General features: G+C 37.4%; 1 protein-coding gene across 1 annotated transcript in view; it reads left to right on the plus strand.

Moving 5' to 3' along the window:
- TNKS2 (tankyrase 2) overlaps window positions 1-19,556 on the plus strand; it is a 68,686-nt gene extending 49,130 nt beyond the window's left edge. The window contains exons 20-27 of the mRNA XM_038578184.1: window positions 309-391; window positions 1,762-1,882; window positions 5,163-5,260; window positions 6,170-6,244; window positions 9,529-9,634; window positions 12,791-12,977; window positions 15,936-16,092; window positions 17,172-19,556. Of these exons, the coding sequence (XP_038434112.1) occupies window positions 309-391; window positions 1,762-1,882; window positions 5,163-5,260; window positions 6,170-6,244; window positions 9,529-9,634; window positions 12,791-12,977; window positions 15,936-16,092; window positions 17,172-17,234 (890 nt within the window). The 3' untranslated portion in view covers window positions 17,235-19,556. The remainder of the gene's footprint in view (window positions 1-308; window positions 392-1,761; window positions 1,883-5,162; window positions 5,261-6,169; window positions 6,245-9,528; window positions 9,635-12,790; window positions 12,978-15,935; window positions 16,093-17,171) is intronic.
- Window positions 19,557-25,962: the final 6,406 nt, after the last annotated feature.

Below are 25,962 nucleotides of genomic sequence, written 5' to 3' on the forward strand. Positions count from 1 at the left end.
TTTGGTGAAAATAAAGTTGACATCTTAGTTTCAGTATGGAAACTTATTATAAACACACAGTTAAAAATAATATTTTTTTAATGCTAAGATTTTTTTTAACCTGAGAGTGCCCCCATTGGCTGTTTATTCTAATGATGTTAATTTTGTAGCTTTCTCTTTTTGCAATTTTTGTTGGTATGTTCAGTATTATATCCCAAGTGACAGTATTTTGATTCATCTTTACATTCTTCATGAGTATAGTAATTCCACAAAACTTTGTTGTTATAATGTTGATATACGTTATTCTGTTCTGGATTTTTTTTTTCCAGTTCCAGCAGTAGATTTTAGCATAACTCAGTTTGTAAGGAATCTTGGGCTTGAGCACCTGATGGATATATTTGAGAGAGAACAGGTGAGTAGATGAATTGATTTTACTTGGTTTGATTTTCTATAAGACCTCAAGGAAAAATTAATGCCTTGAACTATTCAACCTGCTTGCAGAGAGAGGAGAATTTTTTTTTTTTTTTTTTTTTTTTTTTTAAAGACTAAAAAATCAGTCACTCTCTTAGTTTGGCTTGATCTTGGAATTTCTGTTCTGTTAGCACATAAAAATCGATTCTCATGCAATAAAAAAATACATGGAAACGTGAAAATACACATTCTTTTCAAGTGCACACGAGACATTCTCTAAAATAGATGATACCGTAAATCACTGATCAGGCTTCTGCAAATACAAAAAGATTGAGATTATACCATGCATATTTTCTGACCACAATGCTATGAAACTTGAAGTCAACCACAGGAAAAAGTTTGGAAAAACCATAAATACATGGAGGTTAAATAGCTTGCTATCAAATAATGAATGGGTCAACAGGAAATCAAAGAAGAAATTTAAAAATACGTAGAACAATAGACTCTCGTGTAGTAATAGTAAAATAACTTTCTGAAATGGAAAGCTTAGCTTATTTTTATTTAGCTCGTAAAGTTCTGTTTGTTCGGGTCAGTCATGTCAATCACTACCTGCTCTAAGTCTGACACTTCACTAGCTGCTATGGGAAGATATGCCAAGCATATATCTAGGCTTTTCTAGAACAGTCCCAGTTTAAAGTATGCTGTCAGAATACATTTACTGATTTTGGGGGGACTAAGAAAATATAGTTACTGTAGACTTACATCCCTAAAGAACTTTTTGGTCTACTTGTGGAGCTCTAACAATATATAAAGAACTAGGTATTGGGTATAGATTTTAGAAATTCAAAGAAAAAAAGGTAACCTTGAGCTGGACTATTCAGGGAAAGCTTCATGGAAGATGTATAAATAAAACAGGATTTTTGAGTGTCTTCATTTTTCACAAAATGGGAATAACGTATTTGAGGGTAAAGGAATAGTTTGAATCCTGAGGCAGAAGTACCAGTTAGCATAGTCTGGAGTCTGGAGAAACCAGTGAAGCATTATATAAATGGATTGATTACGGTAGAGTGATGGTGGATAACACAAAATAGAGTATCTGAATGTGGTTAATTTGTAAATGGATTTTTGTTTTACAGTTTAACTCAGCTCAGGTTCTTATGCTAAATGAAAGTAATTATTTTTTGTAATTCATACCTAAAATTTAATTAGCTGCAACTTTTTGGGTTCAGTTTAACAACTGGTTTGCTTTCATTTCTAAGCTGTTCAAAAAAATCTGAAGTAAATGTGTGATTCTAATACATTATAAAAACACCAGTATATGAATGTCTACCAAATGTAAGCCTTCTAAACAGTTTCATCCTTTTTTGTAAGATCACTTTGGATGTATTAGTGGAGATGGGGCACAAGGAGCTGAAGGAGATTGGAATCAACGCTTATGGACATAGACACAAACTAATTAAAGGAGTTGAGAGACTTATATCTGGACAACAAGGTACTTCATTTTAAATAAGTTGTATCATCAGTTTAACAGTTGGCATAAAGGCAACTTGCTAAATGATAATTTAAAAATCTATAAGAGCAAGTCCATTTAATGGGAAAAATGCTAATTAGGACTCAAGAAACTTGGTATCAAGTTGAAACACTGCTACTGTTAAGTTTCCTGAGCTTCTGCTGGTAATTGTGTACCTGAATAAAATTTCTGGGCCATTCAGAAGTTTGGTGATTGCTTTTGCTCTGATGTTATTTCTCTTACTTCTATTCAGTTATTTTTGAAGTTATTCTAGCTCTAAAATTTTATGATTCTAAAAGATCAGATACTTGAATATCTCCTATCTTATGGTAATATAATAGGCAATGCCTAGGCATTCAGGCCTGCCCATAAAATAATGTTGTTAACTTCTCTTTTGTTGTAAATGGCTCAACTCTAAATACTTACAATGAAAGTATTGGGAAACAGTGTTGTAACTGAGGAAATTTTGCAAAATAGCATTGAATAATATATATTTCTTCTGAATGTTAGTACTTTTTAAAAATGCAAATTGCATTTGTTCAACAGATGTTAACATTTCCTAGGTACCAAGTCCTGGGTATGAAAAGGTGAATTATTCTAAGTATCAAAACCACATTGTTAAACTGAGGACATGATTTTCCCTGCCTGGAATCAAATATGTCCTGTCATTGAAGTCCTGGCTATATATCTGGAGTTTAAGGAAAACCTAAACTAGCAAAAATGAAGACATTTTCAGAGACAGATGTATGAAGGCAGGATGGGGTCCATCTCAAAAAAGAAAAAATATCTCTAGAAATTAGGTGATTGGAGCTAAGGAATACTTTAAATGGGAATTCTGGAATGGACCAGGATCAATTAAAGGTAGATACACTTTACTTGCCTGGTAGAGTCTAGGACAAAATGTTTAAAATGTGAGGTAGTCTGGAATATGTCTTATAGATAACAAAATGTATAAGGTAAAAACGAAAGAAACCCCATTGGCTCCATGGAATGTTAGTATACAATATAAAAAGCATCAAAAATGAAGAAAAACTAGAACCTTCAGTTGTGGATCATGACTCTACTAGAATAATAGATCTGGTAGGATAGAAATGTCTTCTTTTTTTTTTTCCCCTTAAGATTTTATTTATTTATGAGAGACACAGAGAGATAGAGAGAGGCAGACACAGGCAGAGGGAGAAGCAGGGTCCATGCAGGGAGCCCGATGCGGGACTTGATCCTGGGACTCCAGGATCACGCCCTAAGCCAAAGGCAGACGCTCAACCCCTGAGCCACCCAGGCATCCCTAGGATAGAAATTTCAATGGACTACTGGAATAACAAGGACCATTTAGAAAGAGGCAGGTTAAAAAGGAAATCAGGTTGGGCAGCCTGGGTGGCTCAGCGGTTTAGTGCTGCCTTCAGCCCAGGGCGTGATCCTGGAAACCCAGGAACGAGTCCTGTGTTGGGCTCCCTGCGTGGAACCTGCTTCTCCCTCTGCCTGTGACTCTGCCTCTCTCTCCCTCTCTGTGTCTCTCATGAATAAATAAAATATTTTTTTAAAAAAAGGAAATCAGGCAATGTTTGTTCATTAAACATACAGTGTCTGGGATACAGTTATTAAAACTGTATTGAAAGGCTCAGGAAACATTGGCAGAAACAGATACCTTACCACCAAATGGCAGAGATACGTAACTCCATGCCACCTCTGGTCAGGAGTCATTTTGCTTATCCAGCTGCAATTGTAAAGGACCATTCATTCCTTCATGGAGGAGAATTGTTACGAGACAGAATGACTGCTATAGCACATCAGGGTCACTTGCCTACATAAAATTAACCTTTCTTGTCTTCATTTGAAGCCAGGATTCTATACCTGTGTTATACCTAATTTGTAAAGTGGATCTAGTGGAAGTCTTCTAACAGTCTCATTTTGCTGGCTTAGCCCTAGCTATCATTCAGTGCATCAAATCAGTAGATTACTTGTCCTCCATCTTTGAGCACAGATAAAACATCTTGGGATGGTACACAGATGCTTTAGTCAAGCATGTGTTATAGTCTTTACTCTATTAAGTCTTTAGTCTCTGAAATATTCCCCTTTTTAAGTCTCCATACTTCTGTAAGTACTGTAATCGAGTCATACCTATAAGTTTGTATCAGTTAAGCATGTTGATAGCAGTCGTGTTATTCAGACCAAAACTCAGAACTAGGTTAGTGCTTTTACATTCCAGAGGCAAGCTGCCATGCACTGACCCAACAATAATGGATTTCATCCCTACCTGGAAAAATAGCAGAGACTCAGAAATCTTGTAAAGACTGAAGGAGAGGTTACAGGTATACCAAAGAAATTAGAAAATTCTGTCAAAGATTCCATTTCAAAAGCTTTTGTGAGAGTAAAGGTACAAAATATAGTTATCTTGACCATTGATATTCAGAAAACACAATATTCATTGCTGAATTAAAGACTATAATGGGTTAGAATAAGCATTCATTAGTTAGTAACTTTTATGGAATACTCATTCTGGGATGATTCAAAATACCTGAGGCGGGCAGCCCTGGTGGCTCAGTGGTTTAGCGCCGCCTTCAGCCCGGGCATGATCCTGGAGACCCCGGATCGAGTCCCGCGTCGGGCTCCCTGCATGGAGCCTGCTCCTCCCTCTGCCTGTGTCTCTGCCTCTCTCTTTGTGTCTCTCATGAGTGAATAAACAAAATCTTAAAAAAAAAAAATTACCTGAGGCTACACAAGTTTCTGTCATAATCCTTCCTCATATGTACAAAAATTAAAGAGACTAGATGCTGAGAGGGCTGTATCATTAGTGAAGGAAATGTGAAGAAGAAATGTGTGACAAACTCCTTAAGGATAAGAGATAAAGAATAAAAACATCTTCTGAAATATTAGAACTTGTCAGGTTAAAATTAGTAGTCTAAATGCAGTGTGGTGTTCTGGTTTGGATCCTAGAACAGAAAAAGGACATTAGTGGGAAAAACTAGTGAAATCCAAAATAGTCTGTAATTTAATAAGTGTGATATATGTACTGTGGCTCTATATAAAATGGTAACATTGGAGGAGCATTAATGTTCTTAATGGTGATGTTAGGAGGTTGACTGAAAGGTACACAGGAACTCTCTGTATGATCTCAGCCTTCCTGAAAATCCAAATTAGTCCAAAATCAAAAGTTTTTAAAAATCAGTAGTAAGCATCAGATAAATCAAGTGGCTGTTTTTGGTTGGTGTTAATTGGAGAGGTTTTTTGGCATGTTTTTTTACCTTCAAATTTCATTTGCTAGGTCTTAACCCATACTTAACTCTGAACACCTCTGGAAGTGGAACAATTCTCATAGATCTATCTCCTGATGATAAAGAGTTTCAGTCTGTGGAGGAAGAGGTATGTTCATATACCTTAAATGAATGTTGGGTTTAGTAGCTAAACTTCCTAGACCTTTCCAGATCTTAAAAATGTAATAGGGTTTTTTAATTGTCCCTAACTCTGTACCACCTAGAAAACCTTCAAAATCAGCATTGAAGGTACACTTCCTCAATAAACTTTAATTCCAGTAACTTGGTTCAGTACTACAGTTAATACTAACCCAGAATTCTGTTGGAGAAGAAAGAGTTTACTGTCATGGGGCAGGTGGGGGGGGAGGGGAGTGCCAATATTTCCCTCCCTTCATGAAAGCAATTACAAAGCCCAGTACCTCACACAAGACCCAGAATATGTGGATTCTACTTATCCAGGAAAGTTTTCTTCCAGCTTGCTTTCCACAAAACTCTTGAATCCACTGAAATCTTTGAATAGTGCCTTACACTTTGAAGAACACATAACCTATATGTGTGAGGAACACAGAGATAAAAAGTTGAGTAGGACTGAGTTCTAAAATTTAAGAAACTCCAGCTCTTAATGAAATATAAATTGTGCTTTATTAGGGCAGCATGAATGGGAACAAATAAATGATTGGGTATTTTTTAGCTTTTAGGTGATTAACTTTGTATGTTTAACTCAGCTGTGCATCTGTTTCTTTCTTCCTTTAGTTTGCATTAAATAATTTTCACCTAAAAAAAAAATAATAATTTTCACCTATAAATATTATTTTCAGATTGCTAGCTAATTAGCTAATAGCTATCTCTAGAAAATAGTACTTGTGAACTTACAGAACTCCTATTCCTTAAACAACAAAAATATTAAAATCTCATTTTGTATTCTCAAAAATACAATCATAAGAGTCAAAAAGCATGTTCCCCATATCAGAAAAAAACAAAAGTTAATACACATATATTTGACATATTTTTCCATCAGATGCAAAGTACAGTCCGAGAGCACAGAGATGGAGGTCATGCAGGTGGAATCTTCAACAGATACAATATTCTCAAGGTAATAAGATAGTGAAAATAAAGTTTTCTGAGACCATAGTTTTTTCAAGCCTGAAACAATATTTAACTTTCATAAGAATACAATGATCTGTCTAACCTATTAAGTCTTTGACAGAGCATCAGGGGATATTTGGGGGACAATTGTATCCTTGGAAGGTTAAGATTCTCAAAATCAGGATGCCTGAGTGGCTCAGATGGTTAAGCATCTGCCTTCAGCTCAGGTCATAATCTCCAAGCCCGGGAATCGAGCCCCACATCAGGCTCCCAGCTCACTGGGGAGTCTGCTTCTCCTTCTCTCTCTCCTCTGCCTCTCCCCCTGCTTGTGCTCTCTCTGTCTCTCTCAAATGAATAAATAAAAATCTTTTTAAAAATTAAAAAAAAAGATTCTCAAAAATCCTTGTACTATTTTTTTGTTTTTTGTTTTTTGTTTGTTTTTTGTTTTTGTTTTTGCTTTTGAGGGGAGGTGCTGTTTTCATAATGAATAATTCAGCCCTTGCTGAACATATTCAAGTTTAGAGGTTATGCTTTATCTTTGAATAATGATAAATGATAAATCCTGTAGGTTTAGGCCTTTAAATATATAAACTACTATTAAGGTACTCTGTTAAAGTGCTCGCTTCGACAGCACATATACTAAGGTACGCTGTTATAACAAAGTTGAATTTTTTTGTGGCTCAAGAAAGGCCTCCATCTTTATATTTACACCATGCTTTCTTTTTTCTTTTTTCTTTTTTTTTTTTTGTCTTGTCTTGCTCCTAACTCCAGGTTTCTGTGAGTCCCCATCCATATCATGTTTTTTTTTTTTAATTTTAGCAGTACTCCCTCTATATCTTCATCTTTGCCAAAAACAGTCTTTAAAAAAATATTTTTTAAGTCATTCAAATGAGAGTCCTAGGGATCCCTGGGTGGCTCAGCCGTTTAGCACCTGCCTTCGGCCCAGGGCGTGATCCTGGAGTCCCGGGATCAGGTCCTGCATCGGGCTCCCTGCGTGGAGCCTGCTTCTCACTCTGCCTGTGTCTGCTTCTCTCTCTGTGTGTCATTCATGAATAAATAAAACCTTTTAAAAAAAAGAGAGAGAGTCCTGTTCTTTTTCTTGAACCCAGGTATTCTTTTCTGGGTCTTTTCCAACTTTGCTGTATTTTTCTTGAGAACTACAGCAAGCAGAATGCACACTCTACTTGAGATGCATAAATATTTTTGTTAACTACATTCTTAATAATTCTAAGATAAGATGGTTAGAATTAAACTGTGGCAAGTGGGGCAGCCCAGATGGCTCAGCGGTTTAGCGCCGCCTTCGGCCCAGGGCGTGATCCTGGAGACCCAGGATCGAGTCCCACATCGGGCTCCCTGCATGGAGCCTGCTTCTCCCTCTGCTTGTGTCTCTGCCTCTCTCTCTCTCTCTCTCTCTCTCTCTCTCTCTCTCTCTCTGTGTCTCATGAGTAAATAAATAAAATCGTTAAAAAAAAAAGTATGGCAAGTATCTTTATAATACTTGAATTTTAAACTCAAAAGTGAACAGTATCAGGGTGCCTCTGTGGCTCAGTTGGTTAAGCTTCTGCCTTGGTCTCAGATCATATCCTGGGGTCCCGGGATGGAGCCCCTCTTACTATTGCAGGGAGCCTGCTTCTTCCTCTCCCTTGCTTGTGCTATCTCTCTCTCATTCTTTCTCAAATAAATAAAATCTTTAAAAAGAAAAACAAGGAAATCCACTTAAAAAATCAACAGTATCAAATCTTTCATGTGTTTTATATTACTATTTCAGAAGAACTTATGTTTAATATTAGATCATATTTTAGAGTTACTGAATACTAAAACTATTCGTCGAGATGGTTATGTTCATACTATTAGATGATTTAAAATTAAAGCACACATGGGATCCCTGGGTGGCGCAGTGGTTTGGCGCCTGCCTTTGGCCCAGGGCGCGATCCTGGAGATCCGGGATCGAATCCCACGTCAGGCTCCCGGTGCATGGAGCCTGCTTCTCCCTCTGCCTGTGTCTCTGCCTCTCTCTCTCTCACTGTGTGCCTATCATGAATAAATAAAAAATTAAAAAAAAATAAATAAATAAAATAAAATAAAAGCACACATTATTCAGATAAAGGAATCTACTTTTGGAAGCTCCTTTTTATTTGTATCATAGTATGACAAGAATTACATCTTGAGATTTCCATTCATGAACACTTAAAATTAGAGGCAAATTTCAATCAAGTCTACATTATCTGCAAGCAGTAACAAAGTGTATAGAGGTTTGTTAAGGGTGAGGGCAGGAGAGAATGTTTTTGATTTTCAAAATAGTTTAAAATTAAGAAAAGCACTTTTTGAGCAGCCCTGGTGGCTCAGCGGTTTAGCGCTGCCGTCAACCCAGGGCATGATCCTGGAGACCCAGGATCGAGTCCCACGTCGGGTTCTCTGCATGGAGCCTGCTTCTCCCTCTGCCTGTGTCTCTGCCTCTCTGTCTCTCATGAATAAATAAATAAAATCTTAAAAAAAAAACAAAAAAACAAAAAGCACTTTTCTCTGTAAAGATTTTAATGCAATATTTAATTTTTCAATGATAAAACTTTTTTTTTTTTTTTAACATAAATGAGATCTCTGTCAGTTGAGTTCCTTGATTACATCTGTGGCAGTATTTTCAGTTTTTTTCAGGCAAGACTAAAACCACTCCCTCCGATGTGCTCTGGGACCAGCAGGGGGCTGTAACACCTTCAAACACAGCCAAGAAACAGCTCTAGGATTGTGAATTTTGATCCTAGGAATACTCCAAATGATACCAACATCCATCTCTTCTCAACTCTTCTAACTCTTCTCAAGACAAAAACTTTAGGAATTGGAGGCTTAGGGAAGGGTAGAGGGAGTAGTAGTGTGTCTCTTTATGTATGTGTTAGAATGGTGTTTTTTGGTGTGCCAGATAAAGCAGTGTGAGGTGAATGATACTGTTCTCTTCTAAATACTTACATACAGAACTTAACATACTGATTTGGAGATGTTTTAGTAATAATTCTAAATTAGAATGGGAGTATTTTAGTCAATTAATGGTACTCTTGACCTTCACTTAAGGCAATAAGTAGCTTTTTTTCTCATGGACATTTTTGACTTCCACATGTAGCTATATTTCTAACTTTATATTTGAGACCAAGTATTTTTAGTTGACTAAAATAAAACATAGTTTACATTTCAGAAAAAAGTTTTGCCTCTCTACAGGCTATGTGGCCCATTTTGGCTAAGATGAACAAATAGGTAAGTAATTATGACATAAAGATTTTGATTATTCTGATCTCTTTATAGATTCAGAAAGTTTGTAACAAGAAATTATGGGAAAGATATACACACAGGAGAAAAGAAGTTTCTGAAGAAAACCACAACCATGCAAATGAAAGAATGCTATTTCATGGTAAGATTCCTTTTCCCCAGGACACATGCTAGCTCAGTAGGTAGAGCATGCCACTCTTCGTCTCAGGGTTCTGAGTTCAAATCATACATTAGGTATGGAGCCTACTTTAAAAAAAAAAAAAAAAAGATTCTTACCCTACCCTATCACCATCCTCTTCTACATAATTTTTTTGTCACATATGAAATAATGAGTCTGTATATTTCTCATGCCATTTTTTAAAAAAATAAATATTTCTATAAATGTTACATTTATATTTGTATTTCCAACCTCTTTTGAATTTGTATATTTTACAAATGTAATGGATTGTTTATAAATGGGATTACAATAAGGGCAAAGTACAGAAATGGGAATGTTGACTTAATATTTTCCTTTTTTTTTTATATAGATTTTGCATATGATCACTCTGAAAAATGGTGTGCTTTACGTTTAACTAATTGATTGAATTGAAATTAAGGTCTGAGGGGTGCCTGGGTGGCTCAGTCAGTTAAGCATCTGACTCTTGATTTTTGGCTCAGGTCAGGATCTTAGGAGATCAAGCTCTGCGTTGGGCTCTGCCTGCACTGAGTGTGGAGTCTGCTTAAGATTCTCTCTTTCTAAAAAAAAAAAAAAAAAAAAAGATTCTCTCTCCAAAAAAAAAATTAATAAATAAAGTAAGATGAAATGAGGTCTGAAAATCACCTCAGAAGACCATACACATCCTTTTTTTTTTTTTTTTTTTTTTTTAATTTTTATTTATGATAGTCACAGAGAGAGAGAGAGAGAGGCAGAGACACAGGCAGAGGGAGAAGCAGGCTCCATGCACCGGGAGCCCGACGTGGGATTCGATCCCGGGTCTCCAGGATCGCGCCCTGGGCCAAAGGCAGGCGCTAAACCACTGCGCCACCCAGGGATCCCCGACCATACACATCCTATTCTGCCTTTAATTCTGAGTGTCAAAACTACATTTAACGTCATTCTGTTAAAAGAGCCATTGTCAGAAGTGCCTGGCTGACTCAGGTGATTGAGCGTGCCATTGTACATCTTGGTTTTATGAGTTCAAGCCCCATTTTAGGGGTGGAGATTACTTTTAAAAAATTTAAAAATAAATTCTTTTTTTAAAAAAAGAGCCATTGTCATTGACCTAGGGAACTTTCTGAGAACTTCTGTAGAATTGAGAGCACCATTATTTATTCTTGAAATTTTCTGATTTTTTTATATATATATATATTGCAAACTAATATATGTTGATTGGTCTGTCTGCCTTTTTTTTTTCTAAGTAGTCTCCATGCCCATCGGAAGCTCACTGTGGACCCTCAACCCACAACCCCAAGACCCAAGATCTGAGTTAAGATCAAGAGTTGGATGTGTAACTGATTGAGCCACCCAGGCACCCCTCATCTTTGAAATTTATAGCAAAGATGAATATAGATATTAATAGAGTGTTCATCAAGTCTTCAAGCACATAGTCGCTTCCATCTGTTTTTCCAGTTGGCCTTGATTGCAGAAAACTTTAGAGACCTGTACACTTCTATAAAACACAGCATTTAGGGGTACCTGGGTGGCTCAGTGGTTGAGCGTCTGCCTTTGGCTCAGGTCATGATCCCAAAGTCCTAGGATTGAGTCCCACATCAGGCTCCCTGCAGGGAACCTGCTTCTCCCTCTGCGTCTCTGTGTCTCTCGTGAATAAATAAATAAAATATTTAAAAAAAAAAAAGGCTAAAAACACAGCATTTAAATTTCACAATCCCCTGAAAGAATGGCTTATAGCAGACTGAATTGGTGCGTAATATCTAAATGGTATTTCTCATTCTGAAACTTAAAAAATCATTTTGATAATCCCTTGGCCCAGAGTATATTATTTATGTACTGACTTGATGGCTATAGTGAATTTTTCTATTTTATAGTATAAGTTATTTTGTTTTTTCCAAATTAATTCAAAGAAATGATTCTATTCAGTATTTCTGTAAAGTGGAATTCAGTGCATTTTCCTGTCCCTTTATGAATAGGGACACTGGGCTTGATGGCTCAGTTAACTATGATACTGGCTTTTCCCAGAGCCATCACCCTACTCTCTGGCCTGGTTCCCTTGGCTACCTCCTACCCATTGGCTAAGCTCTCCTTGTCACAGATGCAAGGAAGAGGGGAGAAAGTAGTCAGTGTGCAGAGAATGGAAGAATGCACTTTTTCAGATAGAATCTGGTGTGATGCGATGAAAAGCAGAGAAGTGGAAGGAAGGGAGAAGAGAGGTATAAAAAAGAGAATGAACAAGGGTACCTTGGTGGCACAGTGAGTTAAGTATTCCACTCTTGGTTTTGGCTCAGTTTGTGACCTCAGGGTGGTGAAATCAAGCCCCGTGTAGGGCTCTGTGCAGAGTCTGCTTAAGACTCACTCTCCCCCCCCCCCAAAAAAAAAAGACTCCCTCTCCCCCTGCCCATCTCATGCCCCCACCACCACCACACACACCTGCTCCCACACTGACATTCCTGCTTTCCCCACCCCCCTCAAATAAATAAATCTTAAAAAGAGAGAGAGAAAGTATGAACATGAAAAGACCACTTTGGCCACTTTTAATATCTAGAAAATGTACACAGACATGAGTGTCATTTTAAGACTTAATTGCATTCAGCCTTGCTATATGAGGTGTATTATGAGACTCTTGGTTCTGGATTTGTATGGATTTGGGGTCTGGAATTTGGTAACTTTGGCATTGATATTTCAAATGATCTTTTTTCTAGTTGGATTTGTATGTGTCTTCCTTTTTGGCATCTGATCCACCACCTTATTAGAAATAGTGCTTCTAAAGTAGTTATTCTAAAAGCTTAAGCTAGCTGACAGTTAACTTGTTATCCTTGTTTTTTTTTATATTCTTTATTGTGGTGGTCGTGTGTGTATGTTTAAGAATTGCACTTCAAAAAGGATTTCATTTATTTTTCTTCTAAAATAATTTTAGGGGCTCCTTGGGTGGCTCAGTGGTTTGGCACCTGCCTTTGGCCCAGGGCATGATCCTGTAGTCCCGGGATTGAGTCCCACATCGGGCTCCCAGCTTGGAGCTTGCTTCTCCCTCTGCCTGTGTCTCTGCCTCTCTCTCTCTCTCTCTCTCTCTCTCTCTGATATACATAAGTAAAATCTTTAAAAAAAATTTTTTTTTAAATTGTTACCCATCTACATGTATTTTAGGATCTCCCTTTGTGAATGCAATTATCCACAAAGGCTTCGATGAAAGACATGCCTACATAGGTGGCATGTTTGGAGCTGGGATTTATTTTGCTGAAAACTCTTCCAAAAGCAATCAGTATGTCTATGGAATTGGAGGAGGTACTGGGTGTCCAGTTCACAAAGACAGATCTTGTTATGTTTGCCACAGGTAAGAGATTACTTGTTCTTACTTATTTTGATAAGAATTTTATTTTATAGGAACTGGTTTTATATTTGAGGAGAAAGGCATCATCCTGGACAATTTTAGGGATCCAAGCTAGGCATGTTTCAGCTTGCTTTTGGCCTTTCACCAGTTGTAATAATAGCTAGTATTTATTAAATAATCTATATGGGCCAAGCACAGTTCTGAGCACTTGACCTATATAACATTTAAGCATTAGAACACCTGCTGCTTTAAAGAATATGTATGTAGTAAAAAATATCATTAGGCATGAGAGATTTTATCATGGGCCTTAAATATTATAGGACTGTGGACTCTTTAAAAATGTCGTATTCAAGGGGCACCTACGTGGCTCAGTTGGTTAAGCATCTGACTCTTGATTTTGGCTTAAGTCATGATTTCAGGGTTGTGAGATCAAGCCCCGGGTCAGGCTCCATGCTGTGGAGCCTGCTTAAGATTCTCTGTCTCCCTCGCCCTCTACCTACCCCCATTATTCAAAAAAAAAAAAAAAAGTGTTTATATATATATTATATATAAAGTGTTTATATATAATATATATATGAATGTACAACAGCATTACTTGACAAGCCTAATTATTTCGTAGCAATGCATGCAGGAGTCTCTCTCTCTCTTTTTTTTTTTTTTTTAAGATTTTATTTATTTATTCATGAGAGACATAGGCAGAGGGAGACGCAGGCTCCATGCAGGGAGCCTGATGTGGGACTCGATCCCTGGTCTCCAGGATCACGCCCTGAGCTGAAGGCAGACGTTCAACCCCTGAGCCACCCAGGCGTCCCAGGAGTCTCTCTTCCATTGTGATATGATCCTAATCCTCAATTTGTGATATTACCACTTGAAAAGTTTAATGAAACACATCAATCCCTTTTAAAAAGCATGTCTTTCCCCACTTTTAGTTACCCTGATCTAATAACCCCGTTGTTAAAATCATTCAGGTAATTTGCCCCTAATTAATAAACTCCTCATAGGTAAATATAAATTATCTTTTGCCATTTAAAAAATTGAGTAAAATTAATATTGAGATTTATTCTATAGTTAGGGCACTGCTAATAAAAATCTAGAGCAGTCTTCATCAAACATTAGCAAAGATGAGAATCACTAAGAGGGCTTGCTAAAACAGATTCCTAAGCCCTACCTACTCGATTGCTGATTTAGTAGGTCTGAGATGAAGCCCCAGAACTTGAATTTCTACCAAGTTCTCAGGTGATACTGATATTTCTGATCACTGATCTGGAAGAAAGCCCTAGAGCCGTAGTCTCAGCCTTAGTGACACATTGGAATTACCTGGGGAGCTTTGAAAACTGCTGCCCTATGTCCCACCCTCAGAGATTCTCTTATAATTGATCTGGATATTAGGATTTTTTAAGTCTTCCCAGCTGATTTTGAAAGGTTACCAAGGTAAAGAACTGTAGCCTTGGAGAAAAACAAGGTCTGTTTGTATATTACTCTTGTTGTTTTCCCCTTTAACTTAGACTTGTGCAGGTGCCTAAAGTCAGCCTTTTTGAACATGAACTCCCATCTACTTCTGTTTTAGATCATAAATTAATTGGACAGGTTAAAAGCTTATAATTTCTTGAGATTCTATAAATTGAACTCTGCTGCTTTATTATCTGTAGGTAAAAGTTCCGAGCACTTGACCTCTTTAACTCTTAGTTAAAATAGTTGTGATTATAATAAGCAGTATTTTAGTACCTCTTGTAAACTGTCTTTAGAACAGAATGGTTGATTTTCTGGAAATAAGCTTATTAACTTAAGACCTTTGTATTTGGATTATCACAGCACTGATTGTGACTATAATAGAAATCTATTAGAAATGCTAAGGTTTCCAGCAGGCATATTAAGAATAAAAAAGTTAAAAAAAATAAGAATAAAAAAGTTTAGATGACCTTTCTTCTTTGGAGAACAGAATCAACTGGTTCACCAAAATCTCCTTTTCTCCTCTAAAAAGCAAAAAAGAGAAACCATGAAGTAATTAAAAAAAAAAAAGTTTCATTGGAAATAAGGAAGGACAGCCATAGGCCAAAGGAGATTGGGAGAGTATTCTACTTAAACTTCTGGGAAGGGAAGTTCTTCAAATAGAACCAACATGTCAGCTGAAACCTAAAGAAATGAGTGTTAACCAGTTGAAGAATGACAATGAATACCATTCTCTATGGTAAAGGAAACAGTGTTTATGAGGGCTATGGGGTTAAGAAAGTTGGCCTGTGTGAAGAAAGAAAATTAATGTTCCTGATGCACGATGAACACAAGGTAAGATTAGAGAATTTGGAACCATTGTAAGGAATTTGGGTTTTATGTGGGTTTTCTTCCACATACAAGCCTTTACAAGGTTTTAAGCAGAAAAGTGACGTGATTTGATTAATGTTTTATGTGTTGGGTTGTTTTTTTCTAAATAACTGTTGCTTGGATGGAAAACAATTTAGCTAGGAATTAGAGGAGAAATAGGAAGAGAAGTTTGGAGGCCATTGTTCCCATCCAAGTGAAAATTTTGGTGATTTGAACCAAAGGTAGCAATAGAATTAAGAGAATGAATTTCAAATATATTTTGAAGGTGGAATCAACTAGACTTGATTTATCCATTTAGTTGGATAAATGTCCAGCTTTGCAAGCTACTTTATGGGAGCCCCTTAAAATTCCTTCTTCCCACTTGGGCTGTGGTTTGTGCTTTTGCTGGGTACAAACAAGATAGCAGAGCATCCATCTCTATAAGGTAGTTAATTTTCAGTTTATATAGTTAAAATAAGAATTAAAGTGGCAAATTCATTAGAGTAGTACAAGACATTCTTACAAAGTTCTTTTAAGGATGAAATGACAAAAATAATTGTGTTTATGTATAAATAGATTTTTAAAAACTTACACAGTGTACAGAAATAAAACTGCCATGTACTGCCTTGTCATTAGGGAGATCTTTTCCTTTTCACGTTATAGGCAGCTGCTCTTTTGCCGGGTAACCTTAGGAAAGTCTTTCCTGCAGTTCAGTGCAATGAAAATGGCACATTCTCCGCCAGGACATCACTCAGTCACTGGTCGACCCAGCGTAAATGGTCTAGCATTAGCTGAATATGTTATTTACAGAGGAGAACAGGTAATTTAGTTTTTATTTGTTCATCTTCAGAAATTATGTAGAGCCCTATTTTAACCCCTTCTTACTCATCTCTTAAATTGACAACACATACTGCCTTTTTTTTTTTTTTTTTTTTTTTTACATACTGCCTTAATAACTGAGTTGTGGGGTTTTTTTTTACTTATATTTGGAAATAATTTTAGATTTACAGAAAAGTACAAAAATAATAGCGAATGGGATCCCTGGGTGGCGCAGCGGTTTGGCGCCTGCCTTTGGCCCAGGGCGCGATCCTGGAGACCCGGGATCGAATCCCATGTCGGGCTCCCTGCATGGAGCCTGCTTCTCCCTCTGCCTATGTCTCTGCCTCTCTCTCTCTCTCTCTGTGTGACTGTCATGAACAAATAAATAAAAAAAAAATCTTTAAAAAAAAAAAAAAAAAAAAAAATAATAGCGAATTCCCTTATACTCTTTATGCAAATTTTCCTCATGTTCACATCTTCTCACTCTCTCTTGTGTGTGTGAATACGGATTTTTTTTTTTCCTTAACTGCTTGGGAGGAAGTTGTAGGCTTGTGTAGCCTTAAATGCTTCAGTGTGTATTTCCCAAAAACAAGGACATTCTCTTAAAATTATCAAAACTGGGAAAATATCACTGATAGAATATTATATCTTACAGCCTTTAATCAGATTTTGCCAATTATAGTTGACCTTTTTTCTGCTTTTTACCTTCTGTAAAATATAATTAATCAGAATCCTTTATTTAATAGCCTGTAACAGAGAAGCATACAGAAATTCCCTCTTGCTCTTAGTGACACAGAGCCAGTCAAAAGCATCTCTAGAGCAGTGTTCTGAACTGATGATATGTAGCAGGATCACCTCAGTTATTCAAAACAAACACATGTTTAGTAACCATCCTAGACCTGCTGATTTAGAGCCAAAGGAATTGGAGTACAAGGTAAGGCTATTTTGAGAAAATGCCCTTAGTTGATTCTGATCCACACGCCAATTTAGAACCTCTTCTGTAAAGATTAGGAATCTTTGTGGTAAAATCACCTTCCAAAAATTTGTTTACCAATATTTAAATTAATCTTTCTCTTCCAGGCTTATCCTGAATATTTAATTACTTACCAGATTATGAGGCCTGAAGGTATGGTTGATGGATAAATAGTTGTTTTAGGAAGCTAAGTCCACTGAACCTAAAATCATCTAAGCAGTTGGTGGCCTCTTAAGTTTTACTCCTTTGCTGAGAAATATCATCTTGTCCACAAGCCTGTGACAAAAGGATAAAAAATGTGAAAGAAGTTTAACATTCTGACTTGATAAAGCTTTAATAGTGTACAGTGTTTGTTTTCTAAATATTTCCTGTTTTTCAGCACTTTAACAGATGCCATTCCAGGTTAAACTGGGTTTGTCTGTACTAAATTATAAACAAAGTTAACTTGAATCTTTTATGTGTTATGCATTGATTCTAACAGAAACTGTAATCCCCTCAACCGAACTCATTTTACTAATACAGTACTGTGTTCTTTAAAACACAGCATTTACACTGAATACAATTTCATTTGTAAAACTGTAAATAAGAGCTTTTGTACTAGCCCAATATTTATTTACATTGCTTTGTAATATAAATCTACTGTTTTAGAACTGTAGCAGTTTACACATTTTTTCATATGTACTGCACATCTGTACTTCATCTTGCATCATCATGGTTGAGTGATCTTTACATTTGATTCCAGAGGCTCATTGAGCTATTAGCAAAGACTTTGTCAGTTGGGAAAAACTGATTTATCAGATTTAATTTACTGATGGAAAAGCATTTATCTCATTAGAAATCTTTCCCACTGAAGAACTTATTTCATGAATACTCTGGGGATTCAATTTGTGATAACTTTGTATGTATAAGACACATTCCAAAGACCTCTATGAACATCCTGATTATTAAAGACACTTCTTTACTGTCCTCAAACTCTAGGTTTCACATCGGAAAATTTTCTCATTTCGTTTTGTGAAAATTAGAGCAAGTGCTTCGGTGTTTTAGAGGCTAAATCCTGCCACTGAGCAATTATGGTGTTCTTTTCATGGAGTGTAAATAGGAAGTTACATTTCAGAGGTAAAAGGGTAATACTGAATAATTTTCCAATCTGTTCTAATTACCCTAAATCTAGAGGGAGTGGGGGGAGTGAATGGGAGTGGGCCATTTTTTTGTCCTAAGTATTTTTTTCTTGTTCTTTTTCCTTGGTGTCACTGTTACAGCCAATCTATATACCATAGGTAAGCTGAACCCAGAACCATGAAATAAATGTAGGTGTCCCAGTTCTCTCCAGGTCATTTGAATGGGCAGGTGCTGTGACATGGTGCTTCCTGGTCCTGGGTAGCCTCATCGTGACATTCACAAGTCACTTGGAAATATGCTTAATGTGTGCACTACATAGTGACAGGCTTGTTGGGCAGCTGTCGAGGGGAATGCTGTCCCATAAAATACCATTCCTGTTTTTTAATGGAAAACTATCTTTTCCATGAAATAGGCTAAAGCTTCTGGGCACAGAGACATGAATTATAGCTTGGCAGCCTGTTTGTTGACTTTAACTGCCTCAGGAGGCAAGGCAAGATTTTTATTGACTTAAGTCTCTGTGAGAATGTTCCCCTTCCCTCTCTGTACCAGTTCACTTTTGTTTTACATTTTTATTCCATCTCTAAATTATCTGGCTCTTTTCAGTAACTTGTACATAAAGTGCTAGAAAATCATGTTTCACAGGTTAATTTCTGATATTGAAGTGCTTTTATACAGCTTTCTAATAATTGCAGTTTTGATCCTAAAGTAATTTCTTGGAATGCAAATGAAGTATGCCAAATTTTATATAATTTTTCAGATTCTGGAAGCTTCCAGATTTTATAATTAGAAGATAATGAGATGAGTTAATGGAGTTTACATTTACATACCTTATCTCTCAACATTGAGCCCATACCACTCCCCCTATAAGTGAATCTGGAATTGCTTATCACGTAAAGTCATTGAGATCCCTGAGTTTACTATGATACTGCAGCTTGTGTTGTTTCATCTAATCCATTGCTTAATTACTGTGTTGTTTTCCTATGAATGATTACATTGTGGTTAATATGTTAGCATGGCAACATTTTCAGATAGCTTTTTGTTTGTTGGCAATTTGGGGGGTTTGGGGGGGGTCGTTGGTAATTTTTTGGAGTTTTTGCATGAAATATCTTACTTTATAATGATGGAATTGCTTTTTTTTTTGTCTTGTGATTTTTTTTTTTTTTTGAAGTGAGATTTAACTTTGTGTGTGAATAGTACTATTATATCCATCTTGGGTGTCTTACTTGTATCACATTCCATACCCTCATTTAATTCTTAATAAAGTGTTTATTTGTTTTTCTGGGTAGCATGGTAATTACTGGAATAGTATAAATGTGTTGAATGTTCTTTGAGAAAATGGATTAAGATTACAATAAACCACAATTGCAGGAAAACAATGTAGTTCTGAGTCTAACAGTGATAGAGTGCAGTTTAAAGTTTGAAATTTTGAATGTTATCACCATAACCTACTCAGATGCTTTAAGATGGAAGTAGGTTTTTTTTTTTTTTGGAAGTAGTTTTAAAATGGGAATCAGTCAGGGATCCCGTGGCCTCTTAAATTATATAACCTTTATTCAGACGTTTAATCAGTCCAGTACAACTTTTGGCAAACCTTAAAGCTCATTCCTGGGAATGGGAAATCTGTCTTCTTGAATTTTGTTTTGTTTTGTTTTGTTTCTTTTATTTGTTTGTTTTTTAAGTAAGCTCTTGATCCAACCTGGAGCTTGAACTCATGACCTCGAGATCAAGAATTGCATTCTCTACCGACTGAGCCAGCCAGGTGCCCCTGAAATAAATCTTTATAAATTTTAAAATCTTAAAGCAGTTGGTATTTGTTTCTCTTAAAAGGAAATATAGTAATGTCTGTATTTTAGATTTAAGTTTCAGTGTTTGTGTGGGTGTGTGACCAATTCTCTGCTTTCCATGATAAGAAAATAATGGTGCAAATAACCCAGGAGTCATTTGGCTTTTTTTTTTTTTTTTTTTAAGATTTTATTTATTTATTCATGACAGAGAAAGAGAGGCAGAGACACTGGCAGAGGGGAAAGCAGGCTCCATGCAGGGAGCCCGATGTGGGACTCGATCCCGGGTCTCCAGGATCACACCCCAGGCCAAAGGCGGTGCTAAACCGCTAGGCCACTGGAGCTGCCGCGTCATTTGGTTTTGAAAGACTTTTCAGCAACTTTTATCTTACTGCTTCAGTTAGGATACTATTAAAGTGTTTGCTTGCTAGTTCCTAAGCATTTCATTGTCTGATATCCAATTGTTTGCATGGTAGTGAGGAAAGAAAACATGTAAATAAATTTCCATAAACTTTTATGATTAGTATTCCTGACTGGTCCTTTACTTACTGTCCTGTCCTGTTAGAGAACTAGAGGAAGCAAGTAGTAGTAGTAGTAGTAGTACCCAATCTTCACCAGGAGAATGGTCAGATTTTTTTCAACATTTTTTTTTAAGATTTTATTTATCTGAGAGAGAGAGAGAACACAAGTGGGGGGGAAGAGGCTAGAGGGAGATACAGGCTCCCTGATGAGCAGGGAACCCAACACAGAGCTTGATCCCAGGACCCTGAGATCATGACATGAACCAAAGGCAGACTCTAACTGACTAAGCCAACCAGATGTCCTGAATGGTCAGATTTTTACAAAGTTAGACTGCAATATGGCCTTTTCTATCTGCTCCATCTACACCACCACCCCTCCACCACCTCCTTTTCATAAATACTAGCTTAGGCACACTGTGACCTAAAATACTTAATTATACTTTTTTTTCCTCAAATTTTTATTTAAATTTTAGTTAACATACAGTGTAATATTGGTTTCAATGACACCCTTTTAGAAGATTCTTGCTCCCCACAAAGAAGCCATCATTGTCAGAAGTATCTTTCTACTTTGTCATCCACGCACACTTGTCATCCCCGTTACACAAATCTGTACAAAGTCCCCCGCCCCACTGTCAGCCAGTGGAGCAGTGCCACAAAGAAGCATCCTGCAGGGGGAGCTGGTCTGCATACTATTTGGTACCAGCCCATGGAGAGATGAAAACAAAATTGAGAGGAAACTTTTATAGCAATTTGACATTGCTACAGTGTTCTTAATTGCTTTAACAAAAATATTGGTCTGCAACAAATTGGAAGTTAAGAGGAAGAAAAATCTGGCCCCTCACAGATAATTTGAAATAGGAAAAACATCTGTTTTTTGTTAACCCCATACCCTTCACTTAGCACATAATACTTCCTCAGCAAATTTTTGTTGAGTGAATATATAGTAATTGATCGGGCTCTTGAGTCAGATCTAGATTTGAATTTTGCTCTGTCCTTCACCGTGTGGCCTCTTTTTTTTTTTTTTTTAATTTTTTATTTATTTATGATAGGCACACAGTGAGAGAGAGAGAGAGGCAGAGACACAGGCAGAGGGAGAAGCAGGCTCCATGCACCGGAAGCCCGACGTGGGACTCGATCCCGGGTCTCCAGGATCGCGCCCTGGGCCAAAGGCAGGCGCCAAACCGCTGCGCCACCCAGGGATCCCGTGGCCTCTTAAATTATATAACCTTTATAGTACTCATCTCCTAGGGTCGTTGAGAGAACTGAATGATTTTCTGAATGTGTCACTAAATTCTGTACCTGGCAATAACTGGTTATTGTAACTGATTTTTTTTTTAAGATTTTATTTATTCATGAGAGACACACAGAGAGGGGGGCAGAGACACAAGTAGAGGGAGAAGCAGGCTCCATGCTGGGAGCCCAACATGGAACCTGATCCCTGGTCTCCAGGATCACGCCCTTGGCCAAAAGCGGCGCTAAACCGCTGAGCCACCCAGGCTCTGCCCTGTTGTAACTAATATTACTGTTTCCTGGAATGCTTTAGGACTAGTGGTTGAGTGTTCTCACTTGTCACAAAGACATAGAATTTTAAAACAGTAAGAATCATTAGCCACTGATCCCTTCAGTGTTCAAATAAAATCTTTAAAAATCAAAATCTAAAGTATGTAAATCTTTAGACGCCCTAGAATCTTAGTTTGAAAATTACTGATAAAAGCACATAGATTGGGATCCCTGGGTGGCGCAGCGGAGCCTGCTTCTCCTTCTGCCTATGTCTCTGTGTCTCTCATGAATGAATAAATAAAATCTTTTTTTAAAAAAATCTTTAAAAAGGAGGATGAAAAAAACGTTTTCAGATTTTGCTGAAAGAACATAAGATTTTTCTTTAGGAAAGAAGTTGAGTTTAGAAGGAAGGACTTAGGGCAGCCCCAGTGGCGCAGCGATTTAGCGCCACCTGCAGCCCAGGGTGTGATCCTGGGGACCCGGGATCAAGTCCCACGTCAGGCTTCCTGCATGGAGCCTGCTTCTCCCTCTGCCTGTGTCTCTGCCTCTCTCTCTCTCTGTCTGAATTTAAAAAAATAGAAGGAAGGACTTAGATGCAAGAAGCAGGGTGAATGAAGAAACTGATAAACTGAAATACTCATGTAAAAACAATACATTTTTTATTAACTGGTAGAGAATAATCTTCAAGACATAACATGAAAAAGGCAAGAAAAAAACGAGGTTTACCAATACATACGATATTCTACTGTTATATAAAAGGAAAAAATACAATATGCATTTGCTGCTTTATATATAAAATACCTCCAGGAAACACATGAACTGTTGGGGGAAGACACCTGAGGTGCCAGGGGGGACAGAGGTGTTAAAGATTTTTCACAGTATATCTCTCTCTCTTTTTTTTTAAGACTTTATTTATTTATTTGAGCAAGAGCAAGCATGAGCGGTATGGGAGCAGGGAACAGAGGGAGAGGGAAAAGCGGATTCCCAGCTAGCAGGGAGCCTGACACAGGGCTCAATCCCAAGACTCTAAGATCATGACCTGAGCTGAAGGCAGATGCTTAACTGACAGCCACCCAGGTGTCCCTTCACTGTATATCCTTTTATTCCTTTTGAATTTTGTATCACGGCTATTTTATCTATTTAAATGAAACACTATAATAGGCGTCTATAAAAATATTGTGGAAGTGGGGATCCCTGGGTGGCTCAGCAGTTTAGCACCTGCCTTCGGCCCAGGGCATGATCCTGGGGTCCTGAAATCGAGTCCCACATTGGGCTCCCGTCATGGAGCCTGCTTCTCCCTCTGCCTGTGTCTCTGCCTGTCTCTCTGTGTGTCTCATGAATAAATAAATAAAATCTTTAAAAAAAATACTGTGAAAGTAAAAAATTGATTTGAGGTTTTAAAAACAAGGTGGAGGGATCCCTGGGTGGCGCAGCGGTTTAGCGCCTGCCTTTGGCCCAGGGCGCGATCCTGGAGACCCGGGATTGAATCCCACGTCGGGCTCCCGGTGCATGGAGCCTGCTTCTCCCTCTGCCTATGTCTCTGCCTCTGCCTCTCTCTCTCTCTCTCTCTCTCTCTCTCTCTCTCTGTGACTATCATAAATAAATAAAAATTTAAAAAAAAACAAGGTGGAGAGAAAAATGAGTGAAAATATCAGTGAGGGTGACAAAACATGAGAGACACTTAACTCTGGGAAATGAACAAGGGGTAGTGGAAGGGGAGGTGGGTTGGGGTGACTAGGTGATGGGCACTGAGGGGGGCACTTGGCGGGATGAGCACTGGGTGTTATACTATATGTTGGCAAATTGAATTCCAATAAAAAAAATTTTAATAAAAAAACAAGGTGGAATGTACTACTTGATGATATGGAAGATAGGAGAAACTTTAAAATGTTGATGAACTTCAGAGTTTGTTAAGTGTGCGTATTAAGTTCTTAAGGATAATCATTAAAGGTGGAGATCAAATTGTAAAGGTGAAAAAAGGATTTAAAAAGAAAGTGAGGGATCCCTGGGTGGCGCAGCGGTTTGGCGCCTGCCTTTGACCCAGGGCGCGATCCTGGAGACCCGGGATCAAATCCCACGTCGGGCTCCCGGTGCATGGAGCCTGCTTCTCCCTCTGCCTGTCTCTGCCTCTCTCTCTCTCTCTCTCTCTGTCTCTCTCTCTGTGACTATCATAAATAAAAATAAAAATTTTAAAAAGAAAGTGAACACTCCCATAGAAATTCAAAAAACAGACAAACTGCACTTTTTTCCCCAAAAGCAATAACAGAACCTAGGGTAAGTGGGAAATACCTGTAAAGGGCTAATAGGCTAGATGCTCGGGGTGTGTGTGTGGGGGGGGGGGGGGGGAGATCAAGAAATCAAGAATAGAATTAATGCTGTAGCAACTAAATGTAATATTGGTGCAGGAATAAGTTCATATACGCAACTGAACAGAGTATAGATGAGATTTTTATATACACAAGAGATAGCATTACTGAGAATGTGAAAAGGAGGACCTTTTCAACAGTTAATGAACAGCTGGTTCCCTATATGACATCTATTTGGATGCATATACAAAAATTGTAAATGTATTTTTATGTAGTACTCACATATGAAAAGCAAAGTATGTTAAATGTTTAGAAGAAACTATGAAAGACTTTCTGACTTGGAATGACAAAAGAACTTTTAACTGAGCTTTAAAGAATGCTAGCCCTAAAAGAATGATGAATTTAGCTATATTAAAATTAAGAACATCTGTTTATCTAATAACCTCTGTAAAGAAAATAAAGAGGCAAGTCATAAAGTGAAAATATTTGCAACACATACAAAGGGCAAAGGACTTAGACTATATTAAAAACTGCATATAGGGATCCCTGGGTGGCGCAGCGGTTTGGCGCCTGCCTTTGGCCCAGGGTGTGATCCTGGAGACCCGGGATCGAACCCCACGTCGGGCTCCCTGGTGCATGGAGCCTGCTTCTCCCTCTGCCTGTGTCTCTGCCTCTCTCTCTCTCTCTCTCTCTGTGACTATCATAAATAAATAAAAAAAAATTAAAAAAAAACTGCATATAATATGTATTTCAGTCAATTTTATATTTAAGCAAAAACTAGCCTCCAGCTTATGGGAGAAACATCAATCAAGAACCAGTCCATTATCACTAGTTAGCACTCTTCTAAAGGAGCTAACTGATACTATTAGCCAAGAGAAGGGAATATGTTAAAAATGTTACAGGAGACAAGAAAACTTAAAGTCGGTATCTGAAAAAAGAAAACTGAAAAAACTGTTACAGTAAGAAAATTCAGTAAGATGAGTTAGGTACAAAATAAGCAGAAAGTAGTAGATTTCCTATTTGTATAAAGGCAGTTGTGAGATGAAATGGAAGGAATTACTCCATTTGTAATAAAATATATATAATACCTAAAAAATATTTAATGCTACTTAGAGGCAAAATAAGCACAAAAAGAATACCATATGGGCTATTCTTAGAAAGATTCAATATTATAAAGATTTTGTTTCTCCCTAGATTAATGTATAAATTTACCATGACATAATAACATATCAAGCCTTTTTTTTTTTATTGAAACATAGTTGACACACGATGTAAACATTAGTTTCAGGTGTACAGCAGTGATTACACAAGTCAGCTTGTGCCATGCACACCACATGTGTAGATACCATCTATCACACTTAACGTACAATCGACTACATTCCGTATGCTCTACCTTTGTACTGGTGACTTATTCATTCTGTAACTGGAGTCGTCCCCCATTCCCTTTCACCTGCTTTGCCCATCCCCCCACCTCCTCCTGCAACCATCAGTTTGTCCTCTATGGGTCTGTTTTTGCTTTTTGTTTATTCACTTGTTTTTTAGATTCCATGTATAAGTGAAATTACACAGTATTTGTTTACAAGTCAACTTTTTGATGGAGTGGAAAACCAAACTGATTCTAAAGCTACCACGGAAAAATGAATATACAAGGATTCTTATTAAAAAAAAAAT

The sequence above is a fragment of the Canis lupus genome, chromosome 28, assembly GCF_011100685.1.
Source record: "Canis lupus familiaris isolate Mischka breed German Shepherd chromosome 28, alternate assembly UU_Cfam_GSD_1.0, whole genome shotgun sequence".
NCBI classification, from domain to species: Eukaryota; Metazoa; Chordata; class Mammalia; order Carnivora; family Canidae; genus Canis; species Canis lupus.